The sequence below is a fragment of the Macrosteles quadrilineatus genome, unplaced genomic scaffold, assembly GCF_028750875.1.
Source record: "Macrosteles quadrilineatus isolate MER2022 unplaced genomic scaffold, UCM_ALF_1.0 Scaffold_2__2_contigs__length_208266976, whole genome shotgun sequence".
NCBI classification, from domain to species: Eukaryota; Metazoa; Arthropoda; class Insecta; order Hemiptera; family Cicadellidae; genus Macrosteles; species Macrosteles quadrilineatus.
Window position 1 is genome coordinate 127,108,943 of NW_026542595.1, and position 26,844 is coordinate 127,135,786.

The 26,844-nt window shown below is 35.0% G+C and overlaps 2 protein-coding genes across 2 annotated transcripts; both read left to right on the forward strand.

Moving 5' to 3' along the window:
- The first annotated feature begins 964 nt into the window (after positions 1 to 964).
- Positions 965 to 21,625, forward strand: LOC128987500 (T-complex protein 1 subunit delta). Its single transcript, XM_054408379.1, has 14 exons — positions 965 to 1,187; positions 6,441 to 6,493; positions 7,406 to 7,495; positions 8,718 to 8,969; positions 9,429 to 9,524; positions 9,652 to 9,813; positions 10,635 to 10,871; positions 11,932 to 12,029; positions 14,217 to 14,357; positions 15,738 to 15,836; positions 16,601 to 16,736; positions 17,411 to 17,524; positions 19,899 to 19,963; positions 21,465 to 21,625. Exons 1-13 carry the CDS (start codon positions 1,082 to 1,084, stop codon positions 19,917 to 19,919), a joined length of 1,605 nt encoding a protein of 534 aa, XP_054264354.1. The 5' UTR covers positions 965 to 1,081; the 3' UTR covers positions 19,920 to 19,963; positions 21,465 to 21,625.
- A 2,801-nt stretch (positions 21,626 to 24,426) lies between these two features.
- LOC128987001 (uncharacterized) lies at positions 24,427 to 26,379 on the forward strand. The gene is made up of 2 exons (XM_054407643.1): positions 24,427 to 24,520; positions 25,398 to 26,379. The coding sequence occupies exons 1-2, from the start codon at positions 24,503 to 24,505 to the stop codon at positions 26,334 to 26,336; spliced, it is 957 nt and encodes a 318-aa protein (XP_054263618.1). The 5' UTR covers positions 24,427 to 24,502; the 3' UTR covers positions 26,337 to 26,379.
- The last annotated feature ends 465 nt before the right edge of the window (positions 26,380 to 26,844 follow it).

Genomic DNA, 26,844 nt, shown 5'->3' on the forward strand with positions numbered 1-26,844 from the left:
CTAGGCGGCCACCGCGGCGGCTGCCGCCCTCATGTGTACAGGGCCTTAACTCCAGGCCGCGGCCTTCGAACTGGCAACGTCGCAAGTGGTGTTGTAACAGCTGATTTTTTAGGAAGCAACTAATGGTATTTTTGTATTTACGAAAGATTGATTACTGGACTATGACAATATTGACTCCGCTTAAAAATGTTCAGACTGATTGTTATTGATGTTAATTTTTCACACTTATTGTTATTGTAGTTAATTATTTACACTGTTTTTTGTTATTGTCATTGATGTTTATTATTCACACTTTGTCTTGTTATTGTTATTGATGTTAATTATTTACACTGTTTCTTGTTATTGTTATTGATGTTATTTATTTACACTGTTTCTTGTTATTGTTACTTTTTTTCACAATGTTGTAACTGTTGCAATTTCACTCAAACTGTCCACCACCACCAAAATTCTTACTCATTTATTGATGTTTTCTATTGTATTATATCTTGTTGCATGTAAATCTTGTCTAATGATTGTTTTGTAAAATGGCGATTGCCGTCGAAATGAATAAATAAATAAATAAATAGATATAGATTTTAATTCATATTGTTTCAATTTTCAATTCTGTATGCTTTATTTTCAATATTTTAATAAATTTATGTTCATAAATTAAAAATTAAATCAATAAAGTGCGAATTAATGAGCTGATGTCACCTGTCTGCCATGTTATCTTATGGGACGTCTGTCATTGAACAACACCACTTGCGATGTTGCCAATTCTACCAGGCCGCGGCCTGTAGTTAAAGGCGGCCGTGTCAAAACCACGCCCCCTCAAAAAATATATAAAAATATATCAAAACGATAATGATCTTTACATTATACGATTCTCTACTCTGTGCTTGTAACTGGCACAAACTTTTTTCATTTATACTCCTTTCACCTCGTGCTTCAAGTTGTGTTCTTCTTCTTCTTCCTGTCTTCTGCATTTGCATTTTGTCGTGGGAGTCGAGTCTAGTGAAACTTTTTGTGACTAAATTCTGAATTACTATTACATTTACAAGCATTTATTTGCATTTAAATAGTTCCTTATTTTATTAAAAAGATGTCTCCCGCAGCAACAATGGGTGGACGAGCTCAAGGACCCGGTGTCTATAGAGACAAAAGTAAACCGACTGACATTCGATCAAGTAACATAACCGCTGCAAAAGGTAAGTTAGGCCTACTTTACTTTACTCATATTTTAATGTTTAATGTTTGTTAACAAAAATGTTCACCATCATAACGATCCTGCTCAACTAAAAAGTCAGAACTAATTTAGGCCTAGGCCTATGCTAAGTTTGGTTTGTTTTAAACCTTCATTGTGAAAACGTAGGCCTACCGAAAACTTCTAGGTAGGGTATAAAGTTGTAGCCACAAATGTAGGTATTCGTGGGTGTAGTCTACTTCCAAATCTTTCGAGGAATGGAGAGGTTGGACGCTGTATTTATGTAGGCTACAGTACTTAAATGCTCATGTGGTGGACAAAGACACTGTGCCTTGTGCGATAGGAAATTCTGCGCAGTGCTTAAAGCCTCTCGGGATCTTCCTTGCTCGTCACAGGTCTAGGTATTTCCGGCTTAAGTATTTCCGCCTCAATACTGACCGTTGAAAGCGCACGGTTATCCCACAAGCAAGGTTCCTAGGCCTACTTTATGTTTGGCTATGCCTAGGCTACTTCTTCTCTGTTGTCAAAGAAGATTTTTTGTTCGTTAAGGGTACTTTTCTGTAGGCCTAAATGAAACATTCATTATTATCGAAGATTTTATTTTTTGATGCGATGTAGCTTAGGCCTAGGCACATCGATATTAACCCTAGCAGTGGCCAACCGTCGTCTGGTGACGGTTTGACGTTGATGCTTAGAATGGCCAGCCGTCGTCTAGTGACGGTATGGGCCGAAATTATTTTAACGGTAAAAAAAACACTTTTAATCAACTCAGTTGAGAATGTTTATTAATGAATTTCCCATAAAAAATCCGTAGAAAAAAAATACCAAGGCCGCTTTTAAAATTTACCAACAAAAAAAATTATTTTTTCATTTTTTTCACTTTACCGAAAAAATACACTAAAATCATTATTATATTACTATTTCTAGATTCTCCTGTTCTTTCCAAACAAAATGAATATGAGGTTGGCTAGGTTTACTTGGACGGTTGAACTTTTACGAATTTTCAAAAAAAGGTCTGTAAAATCGCCCAAATGGGTTGGCCATTCCCGATTTCTAACATTGGCCACTGCTAGGGTTAGGTAAGTTTAATAAATTAAAACTTATTAGCTGACAACTGCGATAAATAACTTAAGTTATTGTTCAGTATCAACAAACAAACAAAAATTATATAGGCCTATAAATGAAATTAACTTAACTTATAACTTACCAAATTAACCTAACATGACTACGGTAGCCTACCTAACCAAACTTGCTGTCACATTTAAAGATTCCTTTTTGATATTCTCCACTTGCCTTTTCTGTTATCAAGGGAATTTTGAAAAAACAAGTTTTGTTAGCCTAAAGTTATTTTAGGTTAGCTTAGAAAAGTTTTAATTTCTTAATCCCTACACACACATAAGTTAGGCTATATAACTTAGGATATAGGCCTAACAGCAAAAAATTAAATGCAGCCAAAACTCAGGTCCTTGCTCTGCACCCTGAAGCTACTAACTGAAAGGGATGAGATGGCTAAACTTCTAGGGTTCTGATTGGATCCCAAACTGAGCTGGAGCTCACACATTGATAGGGTAAACCCTAACATACAATTTACTCATACAACATATAATAGGGTCAACCGGGGCTAATATGAACACACCAAAATATTGGGGCTAATATGAACAATGACTTAAAAAGTAATTTATCTGGGATTTTTAATCATGAAAAAAATATAATTAGAAAGGAAATTTATTGTATTTTTTGTGTCCATAATGAGAAAACTTCAAATTTGACTTTTAGGTACTTTAAAAAAATACTTTGTTAAAACACTTTTTTTCCGCCCAAAAAACTTTTCCGCGCAAAGTGAAAACTTTTGTTATAACAATTTTTACATTGGTTGTAGGAATAATCTTAAGCCTGAATTTTGTTAAATAAGAATTGGGGATTATTTTTCTTTTCCCAAAGTTAAAATATATTACTAACAGCCAAAGTTATAAGCTTTCAAAGTTGGGGGGCTATTGTGAACAGTGACATGGGGCTATTATGAACAACAATATATACAGTATATATTGTACTATATATACAAGCTCAGGCTGACGGGGAGATCGAAGTGATGGGATTTAAATCCTGTGATGAGGAAAAAAAAATCATTCCTGAAAAAAGAAGATGATATATTTATTGTTTCTACCACTGACATTTTGGGGAAACTTCCAGCCCCTAATGTATGTGGAACCAGTGATAGACATAAGTATGTCTTCGACAAAATTGTCGAAGTTTTTGAGGCGTAAGTTCCTCAATAAACTTCTTTGAAGGCCTTACAGTGATAAAACAGTTTTAATTTTACGAAGACAACAGTTAAGGTGTTGAATAGGCCTAGCCCACATTTTTATATTTACCTAATAGGCCTAAAAGTGCAATAAACTGTCATTTGCCTAAACAAACAATTTGCATTGTCTTAAATTATTGTTTTTTAAGTGCTTTTAAAAAAACAATTTGTACCGTATGTGGAAGAAATTTTTTATAAATACTCAGGTATGTTGACAGATAATTTTTTTCTTGTTTATATCTTATTATAAGCCCTGTATAATATTTATAAATGGTTTAAAAAAAAAGGGTTACCGTAGGGCGACCCGCGGCTCTCCAAAGATACCTTCATATCTCAAAAACTATTTAAGATAAAATATTGAGACTTATTGCAACTGGTAGACTAGACCCTAGGCTTGTTCACAACAGCCCCCACATATGCCTAGTGTTGTAAATAACTGAGTTATTAAGAGTGTTCACATTAGCCCCATGGGCCGTTCACATTAGCCCCTTTTAGCGGGGCTAATGTGAACAGTGGTTTATAATTTTTTTTAAATAATGGTTACATTTATGGTTTTTGTTAGTAAATAAATAGATTCAGCTAAAAGAGCTGTATACACTACTATTTTTTCTTTTCTTCTGTCATTTACCATTTTTGAGTTAATGTCAAAAGTATAGGCCTACTTTTTTTGTTCATATTAGCCCCGGTTGACCCTACTAACATACAGCGCACGGCTACCTATGTAGGGTGATTTGCCTTCTAAGGAAACTTCCAAACGTCATTCCGAAGCAATTCTTGATAGGTACCTGTGTAGGCCTACCATGCTCTATTTCATAGCCATCTTATGTACGGCTTGGTACTTTGGGGTCATTCACCAGCAGTACAGGACATATTATTGCTCCAGAAAAAAGCTGTAAGAATCATAATGTCAGCCGACTACAACGAACATTGTAGGCCCCTTTTTAAAGACCTGGGCATTCTTACAGTCTTTAGTCAATACATATTGAACATTCTAATACTTTTGAAAGAGAATGACCATCTGTTCAACCGAAGATAAGTTCATCACCGCTATGATACTTTGCAAGCATTATACCTTGACATGCCGCGATGTTGTCTCACCCGCACCCTCAAGAGCTATCCCTGCTATGCCATAAGACTTTTTAACACCTTGCCGGATAAGGTGTGGGATATGAACATCACCTCTTTCAAAGCGGCAATCAGAAACAGCTTAGTAAATAGGCCACTATATTCGCTGGAGGAGCTGAGTGAAGAGCCCCTATAAGTTCCTTAGAATAGAACCCATTCCCTAAAAATGTGTTAGGGCCTACTCGTTTTATTTACCGCCACAGCCTTCTTAAGTTTTGTATGTATTTTAATAGTAGGTAGTGGTATATATTTTAAATGTATATGTAGGCCCTACATTAACGCAGTCTATCTGACATTGTCCGTCAACGACGTAGCTCACAAGTAGTAATGTATTAAGTAAGTACCGGTATATAGGTAGGTACCGTATATTATTTTAGCCTAAACAAGATCAGTTTGTCAATTTGAATTTAAATACGTTTGAAGATAAAATTAGAACAGAAGAAATATAAATCGTTAACGAAAACAAGAATATCTATAGGCCTATATGGAAAAAAAAATCATTGAAAATAGCCTAATAAGTGTCCCTTTGTTTAACAGGAAAGTACCGTTCATTGAAATGTTAGCCTCCGAATTGCCAAATAATAATTTAAAAGGTTTTAAATAGGTACCCTTCTATTAGGCAATCCAATCAATTGCAGTCACAACTAGTTTCGGATCCTATTTGGATCCATCATCAGGCGGTATTTTTAAGGACATCCTTGCTTCATATGAAGAGGAACACAACAACATAACGCATGTGCTTAATACATTTAGGATTAGGTAACACATAAATAAGTAAATATTTATACGACACGATACAAAACACAAAAAAAATTATGTTAACTGATCAGCTTTAACAGACAATGCTAACCCGACGGTGTTTGAGTCCAGACCGCGGGTGGTCAGTGCAGTTGTTGTACCTCCGTTATCTTATCTATCACCAAAGATTGCCGTACGTCATGTCTATTACCGTACACTTCTCCTCTACAGTATTTTGATGGCTGTGTCATACATAAAATTCAATGAGAACAAGAGTTGATAATTTAACACATTTTGGTGGTCGGATTTAACAGCTTTGTACTGTTTAATGTAAGTTATATCTCAAATTCTTCCAAGTTGTTTAATTTAAATCTGTCACTAGAAAAATTTAAAATAGGCTATTCATATTGCTTAGTAAGTTATATTTGTGACCCAGGGAAATCATATCCTCAGTAAAAGCTGATGTTTGGTGGGCTTTTGACACTTTTGGAAGATGTTCCTTGAATTGTTTTGTAAAGGAACCATTTGTCCGTTTGTCTTGTATATGCCGGATTTGTCAAAAGATTGTGTCATCGTAGGGTTGCGCTCCTTTAACGATGAATCTAGTTTATTTCCTGTTTTGAATGATACTTTGCTAATTCTATTGTTTTTTGCCATTCGAGTTTTATATTTATTGCTCATGTAATTGCCATATTTAGCAGAGACGAATGTGTTTGGTTTTTTGGTTGCGGGTTTGTTTTATGTTCAGAAATGATTTTGTCAATTAAAATGCTTGGATAACCATTTGCTGTAGGCTGTAGCTATATATTTTATTGTATAGGCTTATGGATTTACTTCTTCGCTGTAATATGTTTTGTACATTGGTACTGTAGTAATCTTGGAAAAACTGGTGTAGGTGGCTATTTATTTTTAATGCGGATGATGGGATTTGGATGTATGGTCCCAAGAATCTTTTGGATTTATCCCATAAGTTAGTCTAATAAGTTAGCCTAGGTACCTATAGATGGTACTCAAAGCCCTGGAATATTACTTGTGCCTTTAAGGGGTATAGGCCTAAACAGCATTTTTAAAGCAGATTAATATCTATTTCAGCGGTTGCTGATGCCATCAGGACTAGCTTGGGACCAAGAGGAATGGACAAAATGGTAACTTACTACGTTTAGTTGTTTTAGGACTAAGTTTAGTCTGATGTTCTAATTAACCTAGAACTCTATTTAACTACTTCAGTATCTACAAACTAAAGACCAATAATTATTTAGTATAGCCTATTCATATTCGATGATTATTGTACCAAATTTAACACTGTAACTTTAAGTTAGGCCTACTAAACTTAGTTTATTATTAAAAGATCCTCCAAGCATTGGATCCATACGGTATTTAGATCTCTATATCCATCTATCTAATTGCACATCTACAACTACTTTGCCTTGATTTTATTTTATTCTCTTGGTCTTAAGACTACATTGATACCCAAGACTAAAAACTTAACACATTCGATGCGGCGGGTCCACCGGTGGACCCCGCGCGTCTCAGCTGAGGAGCGGGGGGTCCACGGGTGGGGGAGCGCGCCATGTCATGTTTATTGTTTCAATGTGAGCTCAGCCATTGTCGGGGAACGTTGTAATCTTTACCAGCCTGTAGCTTATAATGCGAGCTTTATTCTGGTGTAGGTTGGTACAAAAATTGCCCGTAAAATCCCGTCTGGCAATGCTTTTGTCCCGTTTTCGGGGATTTTCTCAGTTCGAGCCGTATTACAAAGACTCTGGTTATTGATCCAGGCAGTGCTGCTACCTTTGGGTGTTTCAGTGAACTACGTCCACTTTCGGAGTAACGCAGAACAATCACCACTGCTCTTTTGTGATTCGTCTTACTGAGATATTTCAATACCAATAGCGATCGCTGATTCAGTTAGCGCGTCGGGGCTCCGCCCGGGCCTCGCCGCAATTGGCGAGCGCCTGTTTAAAGGTTTCAGCAGCGAATGTGTTAATAAATACTTAAGACTAAAATGATCTGTGAAGCAAACCATGTATCCTACTTAGACCTCATATTTTTTTCAGATCCAAGCTGCCAATGGGGAAGTAACCATTACCAATGATGGAGCCACAATTCTAAAACAAATGAATGTAATTCATCCAGCAGCAAAAATGGTAGGCCTATTAAAAATAGTTTTATTACCTATTTTAGGCGATTAATCACTGTCTACAACGTCCTTCAATGGATTACTGTAGTTAGGCTACCAAAAGTAGACCTACTCATTCAAAAAAAAAAAATAGGGCTAGGCCTAGCTAACAGTGCCATAGTATCTTGAGTTCATGCCATTGACTTGTCTTAGTAAATTACGGTAGAACCCTTGATATCCAGTCTTGGTTTAGTCGGTATTGTTTGGTATAGGGCTACCTAGTATATTTTTTACACTACGCGGCACAATCGAACAGTTGCATTGCGCGGTATGTAAATTTGACCGACCTCGTCGCCATTTGTTGTGTTCGTGGGTTGAATTGGACTTAGGAAGTGAACTGATAAATAAATACGATAGTTTTACATGTTTAAAACACGGCTACAAACGGGTGGTTAAGGTTTGAATTCTGGAGGTAGACTGTCTGTTGTAGGGACGGACGGACATGGACGGTGGTGTGATGTAGGTGGAGAGGGGATCAGGTGATGTTTGTAGCCAATGAGATTTATTGAAAATCATACGATCACAGTGGCGTGATGTGCAAGGAAATCATAGCTACAACGGATATTAATATTCTTAAGATATATTACACTTTCGGTAGAAGCTAAAGTACAGTGTAATTGTTTTGTTTTTACTGACTAGAATGTTTAGCAGAAATGTACTTTTTAAGGCATAATACGTTAATCTCTAAAGCCAATTTATCGTACCGTTCTGGTAATTTTAATCTCCTTTATTGGATATGTTATCTCAATTCATAATATTTTCATGTTAATTACTAAACCACCTTTACCTAAATATAAATACATTTTTTTGTTCCACAAACACATATTGTTCTAATATAATAATCACAAATTAATGTTTTCAATTCAAATATTAATCACATTTTATTATTTGGTGTAAATAATAATTGTTTTATAATAGGTTGGTTTATCTGGACACGTTGTTGTCCAACCTTGATCTCGTGGTGGTTCGATTTTTGATTTCAATGAAATTAAAACCTGGGAGTTGTGTATATTTTTATAAAATACAGGATGTTTTTGTTTTAACATTTTGTCTGTAAATGGGGATACCGTATACACATACATAAAAGATCAAACTAACACCAATGTTCAAATTGCAGATATTTATGATGACTTTTACTGTTTCATTTGTCTTCATGGACTCCCTCCTCATCACTGAATCACATGTTTCAGTTGGTAGAGTTGTCCAAGGCACAGGATATCGAGGCCGGTGATGGGACAACTAGTGTTGTGATCGTGGCTGGAGCGCTACTGGAGGCCGCAGAGAAGCTGCTCCAGAAGGGCATCCACCCGACCACCATCTCGGACGCGTTCCAACGCGCAGCCGCCAAGGCTGTGGAGATACTCACACAGATGGCCATGCCTGTACAGCTGGTGGACAAAGAGAGTTTGGTGAAAAGCGCCTCAACCAGTCTCAACTCCAAGGTAACTAGTTTGAATGATTTATTGTGGTATGGTGACAATCGTTTTAGGTGTCATTAAATTTATCTAAACTTATAAAATGGCTGATGCAGCCAGACCAATATGGTTCTGGAAACAAAAACGCTAAAAAACTACAGCAGAATCGTGATTAACCGACAAAACCAGCTACTTTCCACTCACAATAAACACAAGCCAGCTGGATTTTCCTAGGATTCAAGACTTCCACAACCACCATAGGCCATAGAGGAGATAGAGACTAGAGGAGACAGAGACTACAGGCTTCCCATCTGCCATACCATAAAATTCAGTATTGAAACCATTGTAGGTTATTCCCTTCCACAGCACATGAAAAACCAATCAAAGCTAAAAGAAACTTTGGGACTGGCTTGTAATTTTTAAAAGTTCATTTTAATAAAAACTTTGATTTATGTAAACAGTTTTGTATTTGGTTATATTTTTTAGGTGGTGTCTCAACAATCGTCTCTACTGGCTCCGATTGCAGTCGATGCCGTACTCAAGGTTATTGACCCAGCTCATGACACCAATGTTGATTTAAAGGTAATAGCTAGTGTCCATATACTACTGTTTCACTTTGATTCAATTTTTGTTTAATCAGTTGGTAAACAATCGAGTAAATAATTAGTGCAGTTAACTTAGTTAGTAAATGCACTTTTATTTCTTGTAGGACATCAAGATCATCAAAACCCTCGGAGGTACTGTGGAGGATACAGAACTGATCGAAGGTCTGGTGTTCACTCAGAGATCTGCCAATGTCAACGGACCCAAGAGAATAGAGAAGGCCAAGATTGGACTCATCCAGTTTTGTATTTCACCACCGAAAACTGATGTAAGTGTGACAATATAATAGATGTGAATTAAAACTTGGTTTTATGTTTGTCAGCCTGTTGTATTTGAAGCAAAAATGTTTGAAAAAACTAAACATAATATTGGGTCCTATGAGGAGAGCATATAATTGTTTTTGTCAAAATCTTTGAGCTTGAGTTATGGGTGGAAATTTCCTTAAGCGTCCCCCAAAAAAGGTGTGTCTGTGTGCAGTTTTTTGACGTTTGAACCATTTTTTAAAATCTCCTTAACTTACTATAGAGTGAACATAGTATTGTTTTTGTAAAAATTTTTGAGCTTGAGTTTTTGGTGGAAATATCCCTTTTAGGTCCCCCATAAAGTTTCTGTGTGCAGTTTTTTGCTGTTGGAACCATTTGCTAAAATACCGAATAATGAAATGAAATTCAATTAGATTTAGCCTTATTTTGCCTTACTTTACAACTAAAAGTTGTGATATTTCAGATACTTGTTATTTGATCGTATTGAACTTGGTGTTGTTTGATAAGAAACTTTTAATAAAATCAGCCATTTTTGGTAGCTAATTGAAGTTATAAAATTTAAAATGGCCTCCATTTGGATTTTCAAATTGGACCAAGTTATTTTTTTCCAGGTCATAAATTGAACCTTCTAACAGACTCCTCTGGTTAACTTAATTTTTCAAGCGAAAAGAAATACCCCGTGAAGCCCAAAATGAGGACCCTCTAGGCCGCGGCCACCTGCAAACGCTGTGTCCGCTATAAGTGAACTACACCTCTGCAAAACTCACCACCTACCGTATCCAAAAATTAGTGATGATACTAAACAATAATTTGACTGTCGTTGCAGATGGACCACAATGTGATTGTGTCAGACTATGCAGCCATGGACCGAGTACTCAAGGAGGAACGACAGTACATCCTAAACATTGTCAAGCAGATCAAGAAGTCCGGCTGTAACGTGTTGTTGGTACAGAAGTCTATACTGCGAGATGCCGTGAGTGATCTGGCCATTCACTTCCTGGACAAGATCAAGGTGATGGTGATAAAAGATGTGGAGCGCGAGGACATCGAGTTTGTCTGCAAGGTAGGGTTCTTGTTGATTTTAACTTTTGATTTGAAAGTTGTACAAAGTAAAGTAACTTATAATTGTTAAGTAGGTTGAAATTTCTGGAAGATAAGACTTTTTGGACGTTTTTGATGATAGCAGGCTTACCTAAATGGGAAAGAGTCCAAAATCGTACAAGGAAAACTAACTTTACACTAACACATAAAACATAGGAAATGTTTTTCTGTCACTGGATAGTATCTTCATTTAAAGATGGTATTAGTTGAAGTGTAAGGTGTTGTTTAAGTCATACCTTCCTTAGTTGAAAATACTGACAGTGACAGTGAAATATTCTAATGTTTTTGTGAAGTGTAGGTAAAATTTGTGTTTCTTGGGCTAGTTTGAACTCATTCCCATTCAAGTAAACCTGCTATCGTCACAAAAATCCTAAAAACTTAGGCACTTGTGATCTATGTTACATCATTAAAATCAAATTGGGAGTTTTAGATTTGATTTTTTGTGACCCCGACATACTATGGCACATATTTTAACGCAAAAATGAGTAAAGGAATGTTGAATGAATAAGGTGACAGCTCTGTTGTTGCCTAAGTTCAGGTGATTCTTTAGCTTGGTGGTTAAGGCCGGGTCTAGTTTTCAACCATTGAACAGATTTTGACTTCTCTCTGGATTGAACCAGTGACCTTCTGCTATAGACTGCGAGTTTATCCACTTAGCTACCAGCTCTGTTGTGAGGTTTTCATAGTTTTTGGTTGTGTTTTTCACTTTTTAGTGTGTACAGTGAAAAGTTCAAACTAACCTTCCATTTTTATGTAGGCCTATTTTTAACCCTTTGAGGTCCTTTTTTTCATTTTTCGGCGAGTATAGGTTGCCATTCGAGCAGTTGGGACTTCGAGGAGCAGCGACCTATACTCAGCATTCGACCACAAAGATAAACATTTTGATTTTTTTTGCGAGTATAGGTCGCCATTTTTGAGCAGTCGGGAAGATGGCGGGCAGTGACCTATACTCACCATTTGACTGCAATGGGTATAATTAGCCTAACTGAAACATTTAAAGATTAAGATTAAATATTTTCCAGACATTGAACTGCCGTCCTATTGCCAGTCTTGACCATTTTGTTGCTGAAAACCTGGTGTCAGCTGATTGTGTTGAGGAAATGCCATCTGGCACTACAAGGTAAGACTAAACGAGAACATTGTAAACTTCAGTCTTGTAGTACTAAGTAACATCTGTGATTGCAGAGTGTTCAGGGCCGGATTTCCCAATAGGCCCGGGCCTATGGGCGCAAGGTCCCAGAGGGCGCACGGCCGAGAGTAAATTTTTTGTATACCTAGGTTATCTAAAAATAAAAATAAATAGTCATAGTTGATAAAAAAAACTCCAAAGCATTGTGATTCTGAAGTTCATAAGAAGAAATCATTGTCAGGAAATTTAAACTATTTTTCAGAATTTCGCATAAATTTCGTTACAAAATTGGTAACAAACATTGGTTAAACGGGAGTATGCTGTAGGGATGTTGACATTGACGAGCGCCCAAGGGGTACTCATTGCAGTACGACCATAGATTAAATATAACTCAAGTCGACTTCTAATGACGTTGATAATTTTTTCATGTCTAGTTCATGTTGGTGACACTGGACGTAATTTTGGTTCTATATTTTTAGGGTTAGTTCTATGATGTGTGTTTTAATTTTTTGTAATATAAACAGGAGACAACTTATTGTTGATGATTAGATCGTTTTTATTTTTGATAAAATATTTTTAAATATGGATTAAACATACTCCTTAAATAACAAGAATTGTTTTTTAGCTAATCCAAAATGATGATAAATCTACTAAAGGAGTATGTTTAATCTATGGTATCACGTACTGTATGAAGTTGGTTCATGTTATTGGCCCTGGAATTGAAATCAATGGCCATGTTTTTTGCAGGAATGCTCGGTGGGTTGAGTTGTATTGTTTCAGTCCCACGGCCACAACTGTGAGCATTCATTAAAAGCATAAAATTGCTAAAAGTGTTTAAGACGGCATTTTGTTAAGACTAAACAAGTCAATTCTTAAAAAAAACTTGCAATGATTCCAACAAGGAGTGGTATTCAAGCAATTAACTTAGGCCTATGGGCATGATATAGTTTTTAATAAGGGTTTGAAGGAAAGTAACAGTGACCAGACTAGGGGGCGGAAAATTATTTGGGCCTAGGGGCGCAAAAATGCTAAATCCGGCGCTGAGAGTGTTGCATGTTTCACTTTGTAATTTGCAGATCCTTACAGCTGGTAATTTAACCATTTTTCCTTACCTTAGGGTACATGGTACCACTTGGATGTTAACCACGTCATGTTAGTAAGACTCATTCATAAAAAATAAACCGTACTACATGTTTTTCATTATTTTATTTTGTCAACTTTTTGGAAGGAAAAAAGCTTTAGATTCCAACAAGAATGGAGTTGATACACAATTAAATCTCTTAATAAAAGAGTCTTAATCAGTTAATGGCACATGGTTCTCAAGTAAGTAAAAGTACTTCCTTCTAAAGAAGCCCCCTTGAAGGGTTAAAAATATCAAATTAATTGTTCGAACTGTTCAACTGCTTTCAACTGCCTGATACTCTTTTCTTAGTGGTGTATTTTTTTAGTGATGATAGTCAAAACCAGGACTTTTGAATCTCAAAACCTAAGCGCAAAACCTTTTTTAACTTTTCTCGGTAGTTAAGGTAAAAAAACATAAGTAATAATAAAACACCTACTTGTACTTGGTAATCAGAGACAAAAAGAAATTGGGACTTCTGACCCAGATATAATAACATGAGTATGTGACTAAACACATTGGATCCTACTTTATTTTCTTATGGAATTTCAACACAACTTTCCAAAAGTAGGCCTACTTACAAATAGTATTGAGAATCAAATAATGTGAATGAAAATTCATCTTTACAATTTGTAAAGAATAAACTAAATCTTGGAAGTGTAATTTGTTTTCTTGAAACTTTTCATACATATTTGTGGTTTTGAGATTTGGGATTCAGTTATAAACATCACTAGGCCCCCCAGGGCTTTTAATTCTTTGAACTTTTGATTTTTAATGGTGATTGATTTTTTCATAAAAACCCACAAAGAACAGAAAAACTGCTTTTCCGATTTTGATTCAATATAATATTTTATAGACGATTTACCTCTCAATAAAATGGTACAACCCCCATTGCTGTACAAACTAGGGTTCAACAGTTATTGCAACTTTAGTGATTTTACCCATAACACACCTAGTCTTACCACTCCCTCTGCTTAGCATGATAAGGGTTGTTAATAAGCCAATGGGAGAAGGTATGTTTCTGAATGCTAACAATGTTTATTTCATGATGTTTGTAGGTTTGTCAAAGTCACTGGTATCCACAACCCTGGCAGGACAGTGACTATTGTGGTGAGGGGCAGCAACAAACTGGTGTTGGAGGAGGCAGACAGATCCATCCATGACGCTCTGTGTGTTATCAGATGTCTCGTTAAACAAAGGTAACTAATAAATCAATTTTAAATTTTAGAAAAAAGAGGATAGCAGCTAGCTTACCTTGAAAGTGTGGGTAGGCCATAGAACAAGTAGAAGTCTCCTGGCCTAGAGCCTTTCCTTAAACAAAACTAATAAATCAATTTGCTACTCTGATTGTGAGTCCTGGAATAGTGTGAGACTTTGGTCACCGAGGTCTCGGGTTCAAATCCTGCCAATCACCATTTATTTTGTATAAGTGATAATGGTGTATCCCTCTAAGCCTAGCCTGAAGGAACGTGTAGAACGATTCCAGCTTTAGAGCCTAGGTTGGGTGGGACAGTAAAAATGATTCTTTTAAATATTTAGGAAATAGATCTCGTTCTAGAAGGCCTTTATGATCAATATGAACTTTCTGCTTATTCTGGATATTAAAGCTTTTAACAGATGTTTATAGAATAAAATTAGTTTCTTATTGTATTATTATTACTTGTTCTATTTCTTGATAAACTGTGTTTTTTCTTGGTGGTTTTCCTGATACATGTTCTTCTATCTATTATTCTTTGTAATTTATTTTCTCTCTTTTAAAAGAGGTGGGCGTTATTTAACATAATTGGACAAATAATACTATTACTCAAGTGTCAACTATGAACTCGATTATAGATTATGCGTAATAAAAATACACTTTGAATGAGTGGATGAAATAATGCTGATTACATCTCTCTATTAACAAGGAGCATCACAAAATAAATAATATAGTATGTCTAACTTGTTAATAGATTTTTGAGGATACAATGTTATTTTTGTAACGTTGTCTGAACTGTTACAACGAGCAGTGAAACTACTCTGATTGGGTCTTCCTATTAACTGCAACCGGCTAAAAGTATTGTACAAGGAAGTAATAGGTGACAAACAATAGCATTATTATTTATGAAAGTGGTTTAAATACCTTATTCATGCAATCCAATTGTTGTCTCCACAACTAGTTTCAACCTGCTAGGAGGTCATCATCAGGTGAGTACAAGGATGAATTACTTCATATGAAGGTCGTCAGTAACAGTTTTTTTACATTTACACAAACACACGACGAATAATAAACACATAGTGCGCACACATATACGGCCGATAAAAACATCGAACTTGACAAGCGGACCCGTGTTGAGAATGCGGAAGTTGCGTCTAGACTGTAGGGTAAACAGCTGGTCAAGCATCACGCGCATTTTCTTATCGCTCGTCAGTTCCATTCCCATTGTCTCTGCCCTCCCCTTATTATTATTTAACCTATTAACGAAAATCCAAGGAACTTCCTTGCACAACTATTATTGCAAAGCAATGAACAGGAGCTTTACTCTCTAATATTATTGTGTCTTAGGCCTATTTTTTATTAATGATTTTGTTTTATGTTCCAGAGCTTTGATCGCCGGAGGTGGAGCTCCAGAAATTGAGTTATGTCTCAAACTAGCAGACTTTGCTCAGACTGTCACTGGAGTTGATGCCTACTGTTACAGGTAATTGTCAGCATTTCTTTTCGCACAGTTTAATAATGAAAAATAGTATGGGAAAGCAAATGGGAAGTGGTTTTTGCTAATTTCAAAATATTAGCTTCAACTCTTAAATATTGAGTAAGTTTGGTGTCAGGCTTCAAATGATCCTCTTATTAATGAATGGAAGTAGTTATGAACAAGTTTAAAAAGTAAAGGCCGGTCTTCCGAACTGCCGATTTCGGTAGCCTAATACGGCCACCAACTCACCACCAACTCCAACACACAATGGTAAGGTATAGGCTTTTCCTAAGTGCCAAATTTTGCATGGACTGTATCTCGCAGCGGGCTGCAAGACAAGCGACTGCTCCGAAAACATTAATTTAGTGTGCAAACAAATTTTCTTCTTTTCTTGTCATTTAGCAATGTCATAGTAGGCCTAAACTGAATGATGTCTGAGGATTAAAACAATTAACCTAAAACTAGCCGGGACATAAATTTGTGTGGATGCACATTCAAGTTTCACAATCGCCAAAAAAAGGTAAACAGTGGACACTGGACTACTAAAAACTGTCACATAAAACAGCTTCCTGAATATCGCAGTTCTATAAAAATGCCCATGCTGAAAAACACAGAGACTAAAAAACTCACACAACATTCAAAATCCCACAGCCAAAAATCTGCCTTTACGTTATGATAGTACCCGCCATCAGTTCATAAACATTCTTTCTTAACATTATCCATAGTTAGATTAGTTCAAGAACTGTTAATAAAATTTGGAATGTTTTCAGAGCGTTTGCGTCGGCTCTGGAAGTGATCCCTATGACTCTAGCAGAGAATGCTGGTCTCAACCCGATATCCACTGTTACTGAGCTGAGGAACAGACATGCCAAGGGGGAGGCCACCGCAGGGATAAACGTCAGGAAGGTTAGTATATTCACTAGTCAATGACGTTCAGTATAGACATGTGAAATTACCATTTGGTGGTTTTACTGTGAATTTGTCCTGGAATCTCCTTCAAATATCATAATCATTTTCATTATGAGATGAGGAGAAAACCTAGGTGTGTATTTTAACCCAAATATGAGTGAAGGATTTAGAAGGTTTCTGACTGTTCCATCAGTCATAATCCCTACACTCATCTCCATTCATACTTAGCTTAAAATTATCATAGCTTTTAAAGCCTAATGATCAGGAACAGCTGGGTCCAGTTTCGAACCATGAAAAAGCTAATGACTTTTCTCAGGATCGAACCGTTAACCTTTTGATTGTTAGGCGAGCACTTCAGCCACTCTACCCAGCCAGTCTGATACAGTAGTAATAACAACTTAGACTTATATACTTAAGATAAAACACAACAAAAATACTTTAAGGTTAGGTGTAATGTAGAATAGACACAGTGATGAAGTCAATATGTCCTAGTCTTAAAAATCACAAAGGGTTGAATAGTAATTTTCAATTATTTGTAATTTGGTATACATACTCGCCTCATTCACAATTACAATGTAGTTCTGGCAATGTATGTCGGTGCACCTTTATGATACTAGTAAGTGTTCCTATTGTATTGGTTTTAGCCAAGTTTCAAGCCATGTTTTTTGCAGGGTTGTATCACCAACATCCTGGAGGAGAACGTAGTCCAGCCTCTACTAGTGTCTACCTCTGCCATCACTCTGTCGTCCGAGACAGTTCGCAGCATTCTCAAGATTGACGACATTGTAAGTAATCAGCAGACTTGAGACTGTTTATAGTCTAGTCATATATGACAAATTACCTAAAAAAACTCTTAGAAGTGTAAAACTTGGTACGTATATTGAGTTTTACTTCCTGAATAACATACTAAAAGTCCTCGAAAAAAAAACTTGTGCTACGGCCGCCATCTTGGAAAATGGCGCCCAAAAACCAGTTTTTTCCCGATTACTCAAAAACTACGGTATTCATCCTATAAAAAAACATTAAATGTAAGAAATGCTCAACAAAATAAGAGCTACAACTTTTGTATTTAGAGTATTTCGATATAATTAACCGTTTAGCCATTAAATGCAATATTTAGAAAATAAATTTGAAAATTCTTAAAAAAACATTAATTGCCTTTAAAAAAAGTTGTAAATAAATTATTTAAATATGTATTTTATTATTTCAATTAAAAAATTGGAACGTTCTGAACATTTTCATACCATTAACATAACTTCCCTTTCAATTTTTATTTTCTGTGAAATTTTAAATGTCGTTGCTAGACTTACATAATAAAGTAGCATAATAATAATAACGCGGAAACTCTTGGCAAGCAGTAGAACTGCAGTGTGATGATGAATAAGGTTGGGGCATTTATGTAACAGGATAGGCCTACAATGATAATTGTTTGAATAAAAAAAATTGTATTAAAAGGTTTTTTTACTACATACGATATTATCCTATTTCCACAAATTTTAAGGGTGTTTTTAAAAGAATGCCGGGAATTAAAATGCTAATTGTTTGGGTACTATTGAAGGTAACTAAACGTTTTATATATCAAATTGAAGCTAAAATAACTAAATTTTATTTCCCTTGGCATGCGCAAAACAGGTGCGCAGTGGTAAGCCGCTATTGTGACTCATACGCTTGACGCCAGTCACCAGTACGACGGTTTACGGCACAACAGAAGACACAGATTGCAATCTGTGGTTCGCATAGTTTATATCTATCGCTGAATTAAACTAAATTTAAATCTACTTTATGATAAAAAGAAACTTGAAGCTGGTTTGATGAGTTTCGTGGCACCGAAGTGTTTTGAAAAGACATTCACCTGGCCAGCTAAAAACAAGCGATGACATAGTCGAAAAATCCGACAATTCTGCACCAGAAGCCCAAAAAAGTCGGTTTCCCGACGAAGTCTTCAGTTGAACAAACCTAAATTGGTCACTTGATGATGTTATCCATAAAAGATAGAGTTGTTTTGCCGAAAAAGATTGAATTAAGCATCAGATAAACCCGCCGATCGCCTTAAGCGACTTTGCCAGTTTTACGATCATATAAGATTGATGAAAATCTGAATTTTAGTAAATCATTCCGAATCGTATCAAGTAATTAGAAAAAAACGTTATTCTTTTCCCTTCAATTTGACGTTCAAACCATTTAATTATCTTCCATAGTCCCCGAGCAACGACTGTTTGAAATCCTGGCAATTAAAGCCTTAATCCGTTGGTAAATTTCAATATCCATTTACTAAGATAAAGCTAATGCATAGGTGTTTTTGTGAGGGCTTTTGTTATGTTATTTCAGTAGGTAAATAAAACATACATACCTAATCCCATCCTTGCACCATAATGAACTCAATATGGGATTATTATGGTAGTCTATCAACGAAAGCACCAGCAGTGTACCATTTAAAATGTCACAGCAAATATAAATGGAAAGGAAAAGTAATGTTAATGGTATGAAACTGTTCAGAAAATTCCAGTTATTAAATACAAATAATAAAATATTTTTTTTATAGTTTATTAAAAAACCTTTTTTATCGCAATTAATGTTTTTTAAAGAATTTTCAAATTTATTTTCGAAATATTGCATTTAATGGCTAAACGGTTAATTATATCGAAATATTCTAAATACAAAAGTTGTAGCTCTTATTTTGTTGAGCATTTCTTACATTTAATGTTTTTTTATAGGATGAATAGTTTTTGAGTAATCGGGAAAAAACTGGTTTTTGGGCGCCATTTTCCAAGATGGCGGCCGTAGCACAAGTTTTTTTTTCGAGGACTTTTAGTATGTTATTCAGGAAGTAAAACTCAATATATGTACCAAGTTTTACACTTCTAAGAGTTTTTTTAGGTAATGGAGAATTTTTGACTTAAAATGACTACACTATTATTCAACGTTTTACTTTTTAAAGGATTTTAAGATTCTATGACAAACACCTGTAGTAGTAATAACTGTCTCATAACTAAAATTTCATCAGGATCACTTTAAAATTTAATTCGTTCTAACTTAACTTTTTCCAACTTAGACTTATTTTAAATCAACACATGAATGTTCTCTTAGTGCTATAAGTTTTAAATAAGTAAAAAACCTTAACCTTTGATTCTTGCACTCACAAATTATTTTATTTTTCAGCTTAACACCTTTAATGGATGAACAGATCTCCATTCCGCTTGTTCAACTTAACTCCAGAAAAGAAGGTAAGACTATTTTGGACTCGGCTTTTCATTCTTTGTTTGTTAGTTATTTTTCACTAGTGGTCAAGACAAGAAATGTAATCTCAAATCAAAACTAAAGTCATTAAACCATTCAAACTTCCTAACTTTTATCTTCCTTGAATCGCAACAATACCTGTCCAAATTCTTTAAATGTAGCTAAGGATCCAATAATAGAAATGAGGGTGCTTTTCCTTATAGTATGTGAGTTGAATATCAATATTTCTGTTGCAAATCAAGAAAGGAAATTGTTGGCACTTTTTAGTTTTGTTTTTCAAATCTAAAAATAATTTTGTTCTATGTTTTTGGTGATTTTGAGGTTCGAAATTTCATATCGTCAACATAAATTACAAGAAAAACTAAAGTAGCCTATACATTAATCATTAAACATGAATCAGGAGTTGACATCTGAAAGCAAATGCAATAAAGAACTCATGAAGACTTTAGTATACCAACATTTTGGAGCTTCTTTTAATCCATATAGAGATCTTCAGAATTTGCACACGATACCAACCTTGGTAAAAACTTTTTAGGTGGTCTTATATACACAGGGTGTGTTAGCTTCCGATTCAGATATTCACACTTAACAAACTATTGACACAACAACAAACAATGTATCTACCGTACAACCAAAAGTGAAAGTAAAGTTCTTATTGTACTGGTGCGAATATTTATTCAAATGACTTCTCTCCCTCAAAAATCTTGGGAGCAATAAGCTGTGCCTTATTCACTATGTTGCCATTAACAGATTTTCCTGAAAAATCTACTGAGAATCAATTACATCAGCACATTTTGGAGATTTCCAAAAAGGGATATCAGATCAGAAGTTTCATATTTATTCCACGTTCAGTTTCTTCCACTATGCCATTCTTCATCTTGAATTGATTTTTCATAAGTCGTTGGTCCTTATAAAAGTTCATCCAGAGAATAAACAGCAGCTACATAATTTATCTCATATAGCTATGTTGGGAGTTTCTTTTCTCTCGTTGATCGTCTTAAATCGTCCTGCGATTTGTCCAGATAGCTGTCGTCAACCTCCGGTTTTTGTAAAATACTCTTGGTTTCAATTACTAAAAATTTTCATGCGATGAAGAATTGGTCAGAATGCTCTTCAAGTTCTTCGTTATTGTATGTCTTAACTTTCTAAATACCACATACATTACTAGAAACAACTTGAAGAATTCATAAACATACATTAAACAGACTAATAGAATTGCTTCAACATTTTCCACATTAGAATAAAATTGATTTGAAATGAATGAATAATTTTGCAGCAAAGTAAATTTTCCTTTAGAGCTTAATATATGATCTATAGCTGTGAATTGTTAAAACGAAAACCCTGAAATATATTCTGAACCCGGAAATTCATGATCACTTAAATCCCAGTGTTTAGGCAAGTAGGCTACATTAGATAATTTAGTATAGAATACTTGCATGAAAAAAAAAAAAAAATCCAAATTCTGAATTTGTCTTTATTTTATTACAGATCCTGCTCTCAGCACTGCGCTAAGAACATTTCCTAACACATTAATCCTTCTTTATGTTCGTTTTTTAACTAATTATTTTCTATCAATTTTGAAAATGCTTTATCTTGTTGTATGACAAATTTTGTTTAAACAACCTGTATTAATAAAAGTATTTCTTATAGTTGTCTAAATTTATCTTACCCAATTATTAGACTATCTCTTTAGACTAAAACTAGTAGGAAGAGGAAAAATTGAGGGTGAATACACCAAAGATAGAAATTAAGTAGGTAAATAATGGAAGTATTTATAGTTTTAAAATGTAGAACAAAGCTCACATGTCAACAATGGGTTTACAAAATAATACAAAATGTGGATGTTGAGCATACGGTAACCATTACTGACATTCTCCAGAAACATGACCAGCAGTAACAACACCAAAGCTAGCGCTCTTACCAAAGTTAGCGCTGCTAAACAAAAATGTCTCAAATCTATTTTTGATATGTGCTGCAACCGGGAAACCAAGATGAGAACTATAACGCTTGGTTTTTTTATGGTAAAATGATGGTTTAAGAGTTATTCGTGTTAGGTTTGGATCGGTCGAGCAGTCTAAGGCAGAAGAACACTGTAGATTAAGCAGCAATTAAATTACTGAAAAATCCATGCAGTTAGAAATAGTTTCCTTAGGCTACGGCCACACGGGCGTTTTTTCACGCGGTAAAATGTAGCTTATTTTCACGCTGCTTGAATTCCCGCTGTTGTATGCCACACGTGCGTTTTTTTCACGCAGTAAAATGTAGCTTATTCTCACGCCGGTTAAAGTCCAGGAACGGCAAAATGCAGTGGAAACCCGCAGTTGATTGACAAATTTACGTAATTATGTTATATATCATCCTCATGGCCGGAATAGTAACCTTGTTTCTGACTAGTGAACAAGAAATATGAATGGTATATTGATTTCAATACTAAAACAATACTAAAATTATTTTATTTTGTTAACCATTCATTTAATTTTTTACATTTAGTATAAAAAAATGAATATAATAGCCTATATTAATTTCAATAGGAAAACAACAATAAAATTATTTTATTTTGTTAACCTTTCATTTAATTATTTACATTTAGTATAAAAATAAATATAATATATTAATTTCAATATGAAAACACTAAAATTATTTTATTTTGACATTTAGTATAAAAAAATAAATATATAAATATTTTTATGACAAGATTTTCATGAGATCTTTGAATATTCTACTACATAAATGCCTCTTTACATTTTTTAGTCCAACTAAATGCCTTTCCTTTTAGTAACAAAATATTAAGTGGTCCAGTAAGGTCGACATATGTTTAAGATAAAACATGTAGGTCTACTGTGTAATTGGCTAGACCCAAAAATATTTTACGCTATCCTGGACAAAATTAGATACATTTATATTTATTTTAACTTGCTAGAACAACTTGATCAAAGCTGCGTGTTGCTCCCGCCCGTGTGGCCAGGGACAGAGCGTGAAAACAAGCTTCAAAAATGCACCCTAGTCCATTCTTCTGCGGGCCCGCGGCGGTCGATTTTGAAGACGCGCCTAATCTGCGTGAAAACACACTCCGTGTGGCATACCTCATTACATTTAATGCTGCCCATATTTCTCGCGTTTTTTCACGCTGCGTTCTTGCGTGAAAAAACGCCCGTGTGGCCGTAGCCTTACTGTGTGGTTTTATGTTATAAGATGGATTCCCAAACTCTCAGATAACAGTTTGCACATCAACGAAATATTTTCTTTGACACTGGTTTGAAGTTAAAAAGCTTTTTCAGCCAAGGAATGGATTGTGTTTTTATTTTACCATTGATTGAAGTCACATTCATCCTAGCATTTTAATTGATATTTTGCTTGTTGTCAGTGTTACCCGCACTTTCCTAACGACCTTGAGATTAAAACTAATTTTATGTTTCGAAACATATAAAAGTCAAAGCACTCATTCATTGATTCATCACTAATTCTCCAACCTCCAGACTAGCTAGGAGGCTGAAATTTGGTATAGTGATTCTTTAGGTATTAAATAGGAAAAGGAAGTAGTTTTTATTCTGATCCCACTTTCGAGCTCCACCCCAGTGGCTCTGGAAATCTATAGAACATAAATATATTTTCTTTGGCATTCTCTTCCTGTTTCGAAGCAGTAAAAAAGAGAACTAACTGCACTACTGGCAAATTTAGTTCAAGGGTATGCTTATAATTATTCTCAGTGAAAGGAGATACAGCGGGAATAGTATTTTGGTGAAAAATATCATGTAGTTTGTTCCAGAGGGATTAATATGAAGCTCCTGTTGAAAGGACAGGTAGACAGTTAGTTAATTAATGCAAAAGGCAATTCCAGTCTTCAGCGGGTTCTTAGTAATAAAAAAAAATTAAATCATGCAAAGCTGACGGGTAACAGCCAGTGTGATGATAAATTAATGGGTTACCAATTAGAGTACATAGTGACAATACAAGTACATTTGGTATTTGATCCAATAACGAAAATGAATAACGAAATGTGGAGTCTAAATAGATTTTCAATATTCTATGTCCCCTCAAATGCAGTACGGTAAAGTAAACTTAAAATAAATATAGAAGAAAAATGGTAGGTCTAATATAAAAAATAATTTTTATCGATGGTGCAATTTAGTTTTAAATTAACGAGTTAATCACAACCTTACCATCAAATAGTTGTTGTTTTTCTCAATTTAGTACTAAAGAATAAATTTGGAAAGAAACTTACTGAATATCTGTCTTTATTGGAGCAAAGACGTTAAAGGTAAATAATTAACATCGATGCTAATGAATTAAGAAAATTAGTAAAAATCTGCACTAGTTCTGAAAAATTATACTTCTTTCCCAACCCTAAATAAATGTTTATCAAAGCACAATTTTAAGCTCTGACACAACCATAGCTCAAATTATGATGACGGTACTGATGTTCAAGCGTTAGTAATTTAATGCAGCTTAACCACTTGTATTGACTTACCTGTCGTTTACGTGGTTGGCTGCTTGCTTCTGTTATTTACTGATCCATCATCACAACCATGTTAATTCTGCCATTGGTAAGTTGTTTTCTGCTCTGTAATTCTGTTTTAAGTTCTCAGTGGATAAGTTTTAGTAAGGTGACAGTATTTCAAATGACTTAAACAATGTTTTTTACTTTCGTACACATAAGATTGAATTCTACCCAGTTGAATTACAAAAAAACTATCTGAATAGTGATTGTGGAATTGGAAACTAAAATCATAGCTTTTACGTGTATATGTTTAACAGGAGTTGCTGTATGGTTTATATTTTGTTTGATTTTTGTTTCTTTAGATTTATACTACTTTCAAACTACAGCCCTAAAACTGTTTGTCTAGTACCAATAGCTCAGGGGGGGGGGGGTATTGCTAGCCCTCCACTTTTATAGCTAAAAAGAAAAAGTAAAAATGATTGCAACCATTGAATATACACAGCAGTGCAACATATACCAATACCCTAAAATAGTATAGAAACAATAGGCCCACACTAAAATCCAACCAGTGATTATTATCAGTCCATGGTTAAATGTAGCACATCAAAACATGCTGCAGATTTTACATTCAAAGTCTATGCTATCACTTACATCTCTAATCTATTCTAATGTGAATAATAATAACCATGCCAAATTGCCTTGTTGGATTTTTAAGGATCATAAAACCTTCGTAAGTGTTTTACAATCCAAGATAATTGTATCTGATGTTAATTTTACAACAACACAAGAATAACAACGCATGATAACAAATTCATTAAAGGTACAGACGATCATCATTGCACAATATAGTTTCCAATTCCCCCAAGAGAGTTAACAACAGTGTCAAACAAAAACAGCAATATCTTGTATGTTAAAAAAATCTCTCCTATTTCAGGAAATGAAATAAACTAATTTACCTACATTATCCTGTATTGTATTTACAGGGATTGGCAATTCTAACAATAACCACGCCTGCCCTAGGAAGAATCTTTTGGATAGACCAAAACCATCTAGGGAAAGAGGAACAGTGCAAAGAATTGCTAGTAGAACATTTTCTCACCCTTGGAAGATCCCAGTTCGATCCCGAAGTGGTTCGAGATTGTATCTCTTTCCTCAGGAGTAAAGATTTAGAAAACGATGGTATTTCACCCCAGGAGTTTTCAATCATCGGTAAACGTATAGATAACAAGATGTTTGATCAAATTAAACTCGCCTCTGAATCCAGTGGAAAGTTTGAAAAGTCCGAAGCTTTAGATAGTGAAATTAAAAACAATTCAAAGGAAACTGAAATTTCAGAATCAAAGACTTCTGAAACTTTGCCAAAGGATTCCGAATCAGAACCTACAAACGAAGTAGTCAACCTACACTCAGAAAATGTGAAGAATTCAAAGGGAGCTGAAAGCACAGAATCAAATCCATCTGAAACTTTGCCAAAGGAAGATTCTCAGGTAGAACTTCCCGATGATGATCTAGTCGACATATACCCGGAGAACATAATTCCTGAATGGCCTGCTGTGCAATTGGTGAGGAAAAGGAGAGAAATATCAGAAAATCTGTTACAGGATTCGAACCTAGAACTGTCCAATGATGTAGTTGACCCGGAGAAACTAACACAGGAGTCAGCCCAAATGACTAGGAGGAAAAGAGAGGTTAGAACAGCAAAAATTATCTCGGCCAAAACCAAAAAAGACACCAGCCCAGACCCTCGACCGACTCCAGAATGGGAGAAATATTCATTCAAAGATGAAGCAACTCTGGACGTTAGAGGTAGAAATCGGCCAAACACATTCTGGAAGTTGATTAAACACTACGTCAGTCTTGTAATAAATAGGATTAAAACATGTCTTGGACTTGTGCCAAAAGTAAAGACGTCTGGAAACTAAAATCTTGTCGGTGAGTTCAATTAATAAATTGAATACAAAGTTCTGTCTGACCTTTTTGACTTTTAATTGTACCTGAGTGAACTAAGGTTTGTAGGAGTTAGTTATATTGATATAAACACATTCTAAATATATTTTATCATACAGCGTCATTGCCTCAGTGAATTTACAAAACTTGTGAATGAGTTCCGATTTATACTTACAGCCTGTTAACTATATTTCTTTTGTGTTTAAAAGGTTGAATTGTAAGTTTTATAGTTACCGACACTAAGGACATTAATGTTAGGCTTTCATTTAATTTTTCTATTTCTGTATGTGTGCTGTATGTGCTTTGAAGTTGATAATTTATCCATCTGTAAAAGCTTTATGAGCTAAAATATTTCTTTGTCTATAATTTGGACAAATATCTTTTTAAATAAAATAAAATGAACCCAGGATAAAAACAAATATAACTTAAAATTAAATCAAGATTGATAAAGTAAAAAAAATTGAAATTTAAAAGATTTTATTA

What these genes read in the sequence shown, in the direction of transcription:
- LOC128987500 (XM_054408379.1), top strand. Translation starts at nt 1,082, where the DNA reads ATGTCTCCCGCAGCAACAATGGGTGGACGAGCTCAAGGACCCGGTGTC. An exon ending in CAAGAGGAATGGACAAAATG is followed by an intron (nt 6,494 to 7,405) that starts GTAACTTACTAC and finishes TATTTTTTTCAG; the next exon opens with ATCCAAGCTGCCAATGGGGA. An exon ending in ATGCCATCTGGCACTACAAG is followed by an intron (nt 12,030 to 14,216) that starts GTAAGACTAAAC and finishes TGATGTTTGTAG; the next exon opens with GTTTGTCAAAGTCACTGGTA.